This window comes from Leptodactylus fuscus, chromosome 9, assembly GCF_031893055.1.
Source record: "Leptodactylus fuscus isolate aLepFus1 chromosome 9, aLepFus1.hap2, whole genome shotgun sequence".
Classification (NCBI taxonomy): Eukaryota; Metazoa; Chordata; class Amphibia; order Anura; family Leptodactylidae; genus Leptodactylus; species Leptodactylus fuscus.
In genome coordinates this window covers 8013190-8021664 of record NC_134273.1, presented here as the reverse complement: position 1 = coordinate 8021664, position 8475 = coordinate 8013190, and the positions used below count along the sequence as shown (strand labels likewise).

Below are 8475 nucleotides of genomic sequence, written 5' to 3'. Positions count from 1 at the left end.
AATATAATTCCATATTATATTTTCTGAGATCTGTTTCTATTCTGAGCCGGTTACGCTCTAATCTAATGGTATTAAACTACAACTCCCAGCATGCCCTGCCCTATTAGAGGTCACCTAACTCCCATAGTTCTCACTAGGCCTTATGTCAAACATTGGGATGTCCATTATTTAATTTTTTTCCCCAAAACAGTGCCACTCTCGATCGTGTGGCCAAGCCTGGTATTGCAGCTCATCTTTATGCAAAACCTTTTAAAATCAGTCCAATATTTTACAGCGCTGAAGCGACACTAAACCTTCTCGTATTCTGCTATATACAATCTATTGCTCTCTGTTATCAGCCATCGAGGCCAATATTAGGATCTGTGTGTTCACACCTTCGTCGCCATCTCCATAATCCTTGCTCATTGAAGAACGGAATCTGAGGGACACGACCAGTTATAGTGGGTCAGTCGGGTGCCTATTATTTTTGCACAGACATCACCAGACAAAAAGTTGGCCTTGCAGGACGTTTTTGTTGGGGACTTATGATAGACTCCGCTCAGATGTGAACATCGCCTTAACCAGGCCTTTATATTGTGAATATTTAACCCTTTCATCAGGACTCTTCCCGTCCCCCGGACCCTACGAGGACTCTCAATACTTTTTGTGCTTTCCTATTAATAGGCGAGTCTTTCACGGTTGCTAATTCTTAATCCTGCAGAAAAAAAAGGCGGGTGGCGATATTTGACTCCAGGTCCCTACAGCGCTGATGGAAGCCGAGAGGGCAGATTAGGCCAATGTCTTCACAAGGTGGCCTCTCTCCCCATCACTAAATAGGAACCTTGTTTAATAATCTTTCACTGGAGCCCGAAATGGAAGGAGAGGTTTTTTTTTTCCTTCTTCTCCGTACATGACATTTTCAATGACTGGGGTCTGCGGCATTACAGTACGGCACTGTTACATGCACGCATGATGTCATTAGGAAGGGGTTAGGTTCACGAGAAGAGCTTTCATTACTGCTTGGAGCGCCGCCAGCACTTTTCAGTCGAGTGTCTACCGCAGAAAATTGGGTTGTTTTGTGCCGGCGTAACACGATCCAGAAAATATGTCAACTTTAAAAAGAGACAATTCACGTATCATATCATCTTAATAAATAATTGGTCGGGTGCCAGAGGGGTTAAATTATCGTTTTTTTTGGAGGCATCAGACCGATCTGGAAATTTTTGTGAAAATGGCGACACCTAGTGGCCAGTGATCACACGGCAGTCAGAGGTTTTGTAAAGTTGGAGAAGATTTTGAGAGAGGGGCCGGGGCCTAGGTGTGTGGACACAACGCAGCAGATTTATCAGGGACAGTGTTTGGTACGCCGTCTCGATAATCCCTGCCCTACCTCCATTGTGACCCACTGGATCCTCCGCTGCAGCTTTATGCCGGGACTCAGGTTTCCAGGAATCGTTTTACATACATATCAAATCTGATGGGGTCGGCCGCCCTGCTCATGTCTGACCCTCATAAATGGCAACTGAAAATGATAACTCTACCCCAGTAAGTTCAAGCAGTCTCAGACTGAGGTTTCTTGGGCCCACCAGATAAGATGATTCTGGGGACCCCATCCTCCAAAAATCCCTAGTAAAATAGACAGTGGTACCCTTCAGGTATGAATGTCATATCGTTGTCTTAGATCCTGGGCCCACCCTGTGATCCTCTGGTACTATGGTGGGCCAGTCCGACACTTGGGGATTAGAGATTATCCCCCGCCCACGTGTCCCCGCTCTCCATAGAACAATACCAGCTTTACCAGAACTATCCCTTTAAGACAGACACATGGCTGACAGTAGGGTTGAGCCGATCTTGAGATTTCAGGATCGTTTTTAAAATCCGATTTCTGATCATTTTCCATTCGAACTCGATCCCAACCCGATCCCAATGCAAGTCAATGGGATTTTTTTAATAATCGAAGATCGGATTTTAAAAACGATCCTATTCACTACACAGCATGGAGTCTAAAAATTGAACGCTTTCATTGTTAGACTCCACGCTGTGTAGTAGAATCCTCTGGCTACTTAGTCCCCCCCTGGCGTCCACTTACCTGCACAGAAGCGCTGCCACTGTTCTGGTCCCCGCTGCTCTTGCTGCCCCCGCCTTCCAGGTTAGTGTTACAGACCTAGAAAGAAGGAGGGGCTTGTGGCTTAGGAGAGTGTGGGCGGGGAGACATGAGTAGTCTTCCTGCCCAGTACCCACCCACACTCTCCTAAGCTACAAGCCCCGCCTTCTTCCTAGGTCTGTAACACTAACCTGGGAGGCGGGGGCAGCGAGGCTAGAAGAGGAGCGAGAACAGCGGGGACCAGCAGCAGCGATATGTGCAGGTGTTAGCTACTAGAGATGTTAGCTAGTCTCCCATTAGGATGAATGGACGCAGCCAGCACGCAGGGGGTTAAGCGGCCGGACGCCGGCACAGACTGTGTGCCGGCTGCATCCATTCATTCCTATGGGACCTAGCTAACATTGTTAGCTTTTCCCACAATGCTTGGCCAGTAGCAAAGCATCGTGGGAAATAACCTCCGACCTCGATCCCGCCTAAAAAGATCGGGATCGTAATTCCGATAGCGATCGTGAAATTTACTCGACGCCGATCAGAATCCAATTATTTCTGATCGCTCAACCCTACTGAAAGCCAATAATGCAGCTGCAGCTTCAGGCGACTCCACCAATGACCAGTCTTTTGCAGAACACGACCTCGGGGCCCATCATCTACAAGAACAAGACAAGCCTCCATTTCCAATCACTTTTATTCCTCCCTCTCTCCATCCCTGGTACATACTGGTGTGTGACGGACTTGGACAGGACAGGGACACTATGGGGACATTTATGGGCGTCTAGACAAAAATAATACACTTCTGAGGTCGAGATGGAGCGCGGCGCTTTATGTGATGACCGTCGGGGCTGTGCGGCCTGTCCGTTCCTGTAATTTGGAGAGTTTTAGTGCAATTGTGACGAGGGGAGCCAACATGACCTGCAGGGGAGAGAGAAAGAGGAGTCATGAGAGCGCACAAGGATGACATTCACCGACAGATACCAGGAGACATTGCTATCAGTACATATGCTTTATTTAAAGGGTCTCGTGAAGACAACCCCCTGCCGATACACCCCATCAGGGGATAAGGATATCATAAGGGCAGGGAAGGGGGAACATTACAACTTGATCCCATCAATGGAAACCCCTTTAAGGGCAAGTCTACAAAAAGTGGATTTACAATGGATTTCGCATCATGTATGAGCCAGATAAAATCCACTGTGAAAGTCTAACCCTAAAATAACTGGATCGGCATGAATAGGGGCGAACCTGCTTCCGGCCATGTACCTTGTCAGCTGATCAGCCAGACCCCACCGATCAGACAGTGATGGCCTATCATTAGGATAAGTCATTCGCATCCATTACCTTTGGCTTTTGAACAACCCCTTTAAGGTCACTTTCTGATGACACATTTCCTTTAAGTTTGTGCCCCCCCTTCACCACAGCTGTGTATACAAAAGTGACTACGGTGACTGTATTAAGGGAGGGTACTACTCCCCCCCTCCCTCAACACACCTCCACCCACCCCAAAAAATACCAGTCTAACTAATCCAACTCCCCCACCCCCTCGGCTGCGCAACCACATGCGTCGTCTTTTACGGCCTCTGACATATTGTTGGATTTTCCAATTTGTAACTACCAGGGTATAAAAAAGTGAAAATACTTCATTTATTTTCCTACCCCCCCATTTTATTATACTGGACCCGCTGTGTGTCAGAGCTGCCTAAAACGACAGGAAACGCGACCGGAGCCAAAAACCACAGCAGAGAACAGGAAGGAATTCAAGTTTGGCAGCGTCGGGGAGAGACACTATCTTGGGAGCGTAAGAAAGACACGAGGAATTAAGAACTCATTAGAGGTTCCATTCCGGCGCTGCACTGCGCTACAATGGACCGCGGCGCGCGACTAACCCCGCCATTGTGGGCTCACAAAAGGTTAATTGTGCTAATCCACCAGGTAGGAGGTAAAGATGATTAAAATGTCATTCACGTTGTAAAAGATTAAATTAGGTTATGTCGCTTTTCACACGGGGAACAATTCGCTGGCGCGGGGAGAGGTGCAGGTGCGAGGAACCGGAGGAGTCAAAGGATCCGCCAAGACATTTCCTGCTGCGGAGCCGGCGCACTTAGAAGCAATAAATGAGGGATTTACAGGTGACAAGTGCACATGGGCCGGACCCGATACAGCAGTGACATGAGTGACAAAAACCACACAACACCCCTATGGGCGCAGGAGGGAGCCCGGTACTAAACCCCTCCACCAGTATGTGGCCTAGGAGCCTGGCACTGAACCCCCCCCACTAGTATGCAGCTTAGGAGCCCGGCACTGAACCCCTCCACCAGTATGCAGCCTAGGAGCCCGGCACTGAACCCCTCCACCAGTATGCAGCCTAGGAGCCCAGCACTGAACCCCTCCACCAGTATGCAGCCTAGGAGCCCAGCACTGAACCCTTCCACCAGTATGCAGCCTAGGAGCCTGGCACTGAACCCCTCCACCAGTATGCAGCTTAGGAGCCTGGCACTGAACCCCTCCACCAGTATGCAGCCTAGGAGCCCGGCACTGAACCCCTCCACCAGTATGCAGCCTAACAGCCTGGCACTGAACCCCTCCACCAGTATGCAGCCTAGGAGCCCAGCACTGAACCCTTCCACCAGTATGCAGCCTAGGAGCCCAGCACTGAACCCCTCCACCAGTATGCAGCCTAGGAGCCCAGCACTGAACCCTTCCACCAGTATGCAGCCTAGGAGCCTGGCACTGAACCCCTCCACCAGTATGCAGCTTAGGAGCCCGGCACTGAACCCCTCCACCAGTATGCAGCCTAGGAGCCCGGCACTGAACCCCTCCACCAGTATGCAGCCTAGGAGCCCAGCACTGAACCCCTCCACCAGTATGCAGCCTAGGAGCCCGGCACTGAACCCCTCCACCAGTATACAGCCTAGGAGCCCAGCACTGAACCCCTCCACCAGTGTGCAGCTTAGGAGCCTGGCACTGAACCCCTCCACCAGTATGCAGCCTAGGAGCCCAGCACTGAACCCCTCCACCAGTATGCGGCCTAGGAGCCCAGCACTGAACCCCTCCACCAGTATGCGGCCTAGGAGCCTGGCACTGAACCCCTCCACCAGTATGCGGCCTAGGAGCCTGGCACTGAACCCCTCCACCAGTATGCAGCCTAGGAGCCTGGCACTGAACCCCTCCACCAGTATGCGGCCTAGGAGCCTGGCACTGAACCCCTCCACCAGTATGCAGCCTAGGAGCCCGGCACTGAACCCCTCCACCAGTATGCAGCCTAGGGGCCTGGCACTGAACCCCTCCACCAGTATGCAGCCTAGGAGCCCGGCACTGAACCCTTCCACCAGTATGCAGCCTAGGAGCCCGGCACTGAACCCTTCCACCAGTATGCAGCCTAGGAGCCTGGCACTGAACCCTTCCACCAGTATGCGGCCTAGGAGCCCGGCACTGAACCCCTCCACCAGTATGCGGCCTAGGAGCCTGCACTGAACCCTTCCACCAGTATGCGGCCTAGGAGCCTGGGCCCTTCCCTCTGAGCCCTTCACCAGAAGGACCCCTAGCATTGGTGTATCACTGCATCCTCCTCTGAGCCCCCCTGCACAGCAGTTATTTTGGCCGCCCATGTGACCATTCAGATGTGACTGCGCTGCACAGCGGGTGGCCGAGGCTCTGATGTGCATGGCCAGGGGCGCAGTCAGATATTTGTCAGTGACCTTTATCTCCTACATAGACATTCTCTGAGGTTATAGCACACATGACTGCACTCACCTGAGGGTCCTCGAATATTTTGGGGGCGTCCTTCTCATAGCTGTCTATATACAATCGTACAGTTGCTCCGGCGCTGCCGGTACCGCTCAGTCTGAAGATGATGCGGGAGCCATCGGTAAAGATGAGCCGTAACCCCTAATGACAGAGATTGATGCCGCCTGTTATCTCTCCATATTAAAGCTTCACATTGGCCACAAAGACATTAGTGCGGTGATTCTGCAGAACTACAACTCTCAGCATGCCCCACATCCATCCACTATCCAGACCTGCTGCTAGTCGTACTTTAGCTACAGCTCTAGGACTTTACATGGTAGACCATAGCGCTAGGGAAAGTGGCCCAAACCCCGACACCGCACCGCTGCCCCCGCACTTACCTGGTTCCTAGAAATACTGCCGTCCACTGGATCACAATACTCAAAGTTATCGGCCTTCTCCACCGTGTAAACCTTGTCCCCGACAGAGAACTTCTGACCGATAAACGCCCGGTCAAACATCAGAGTCTCCAGGTCTTTCATCATTTTGTTGGCGCCTTCAGAATCAACTTCTTCATAATCATATCTATAAGGCAAGAAAGTAATATCACAGCGGAATCTAACCCAAGACATCCAAAGTCCCATATCAGGAACCCAACTCCTGGATAATAAGAAAGGGAGCATACAAGTAACAAAGATAAGATACATCATCAGAATCGGAAGATTCCAGAATAGTGAGCGCAGCTCTGGAGTATAATACAGGATAAGTAATGTAATGTATGTACACAGTGACTGCACCAGCAGAATAGTGAGCGCAGCTCTGGAGTATAATACAAGATAAGTAATGTAATGTATGTACACAGTGACTGCACCAGCAGAATAGTGAGCGCAGCTCTGGAGTATAATACAGGATAAGTAATGTATGTACACAGTGACTGCACCAGCAGAATAGTGAGCGCAGCTCTGGAGTATAATACAGGATAAGTAATGTAATATATGTACACAGTGACTGTACCAGCAGAATAGTGAGCGCAGCTCTGGAGTATAATACAAGATAAGTAATGTAATGTATGTACACAGTGACTGCACCAGCAGAATAGTGAGCGCAGCTCTGGAGTATAATACAGGATAAGTAATGTAGTGTATGTACACAGTGACTGCACCAGCAGAATAGGGAGCGCAGCTCTGGAGTATAATACAGGATAAGTAATGTAATGTATGTACACAGTGACTGTACCAGCAGAATAGTGAGCGCAGCTCTGGAGTATAATACAGGATAAGTAATGTAATGTATGTACACAGTGACTGTACCAGCAGAATAGTGAGCGCAGCTCTGGAGTATAATACAGGATAAGTAATGTAATGTATGTACATAGTGACTGTACCAGCAGAATAGAGAGCGCAGCTCTGGAGTATAATACAGGATAAGTAATGTATGTACACAGTGACTGCACCAGCAGAATAGTGAGCGCAGCTCTGGAGTATAATACAGGATAAGTAATGTAATATATGTACACAGTGACTGTACCAGCAGAATAGTGAGCGCAGCTCTGGAGTATAATACAAGATAAGTAATGTAATGTATGTACACAGTGACTGCACCAGCAGAATAGTGAGCGCAGCTCTGGAGTATAATACAGGATAAGTAATGTAGTGTATGTACACAGTGACTGCACCAGCAGAATAGGGAGCGCAGCTCTGGAGTATAATACAGGATAAGTAATGTAATGTATGTACACAGTGACTGCACCAGCAGAATAGTGAGCGCAGCTCTGGAGTATAATACAGGATATAAATCAGGATCAGTACGATACATAAAGGCCTATATTTGGGATTCTTCAGTTACCTGGTGAAGAAATTGCGTCCGTATTTTTGCCAGTGATCTTTCAGGATGTCTTCTACGCTCTGTTTGCGTGCGGCGATGATTGACAACCAGGCCAGTACAGCCCACAGTCCGTCCTTCTCCCTGATGTGATCCGAACCTGTCAGGATTCAAGCAACAAAAAAACAATGTAGTCAGAGGTTATAGAGGGATATATATCTACACCGTCTTAGGAGTTGTACATTGGTGGGGGTGTCTGGAAGCTGAACCCCCCCCCCCCCCCCCCTGCTGTCATAGATGATTTTTGGCTTGGAGGAATTTCCATATAAAATGCTGAATTTAATTTCTACATTTGTAAAATAATAGAAGTTATAAAAAACGTCCCACAAAGCCGTCGCCAAATCAAATGTACTCGGCAGGAAGAGACGTGCGAGGCGCGCTGGTGTCAGGGCATATTCAGACCTGACAGTGTGAGCAACACCGAGCTGTCCCGACCAGAGATGAGCGCGCTGGAAAAACGGATACAGGACAAGGCGGATTATACGGAAAATCTCCTGTAATCCAGCATTTACCAAAACACAATATACAGAAGGTTATAGAGAAAAACTCTCCTGAAATATCTCTCCCCTCATATGTGAGATATGTAATGTATATATGGATATGCTATAGATAATCCAAAATATGGAGCCGATTGGGATGCAGCGAGTCTGGATTATAGGAATTTGTATTATTAATGTAAATTATAGAATAAGGCAACATTCACATCTGCATCAGAGACTGATACCGAGTTAGAATACAGTTATTATACTCCAGAGCTGCACTCACTATTCTGCTGGTGCAGTCTCTGTGTA

General features: G+C 49.0%; 1 protein-coding gene across 2 annotated transcripts in view; it reads right to left on the bottom strand.

The window, feature by feature from the left end:
- Positions 1 to 2750: 2750 nt before the first annotated feature.
- PGM1 (phosphoglucomutase 1) overlaps positions 2751 to 8475 on the bottom strand; it is a 31426-nt gene continuing 25701 nt past the window's right edge. For both annotated transcript variants that reach the window (XM_075287947.1, XM_075287946.1), the window contains exons 8-11: positions 7649 to 7784; positions 6205 to 6388; positions 5831 to 5965; positions 2751 to 2992 (exon numbers count right to left, since the gene is read on the bottom strand). In XM_075287947.1, coding sequence (XP_075144048.1) covers positions 2903 to 2992; positions 5831 to 5965; positions 6205 to 6388; positions 7649 to 7784 — 545 coding nt within the window. In that variant the 3' untranslated portion in view covers positions 2751 to 2902. The remainder of the gene's footprint in view (positions 2993 to 5830; positions 5966 to 6204; positions 6389 to 7648; positions 7785 to 8475) is intronic.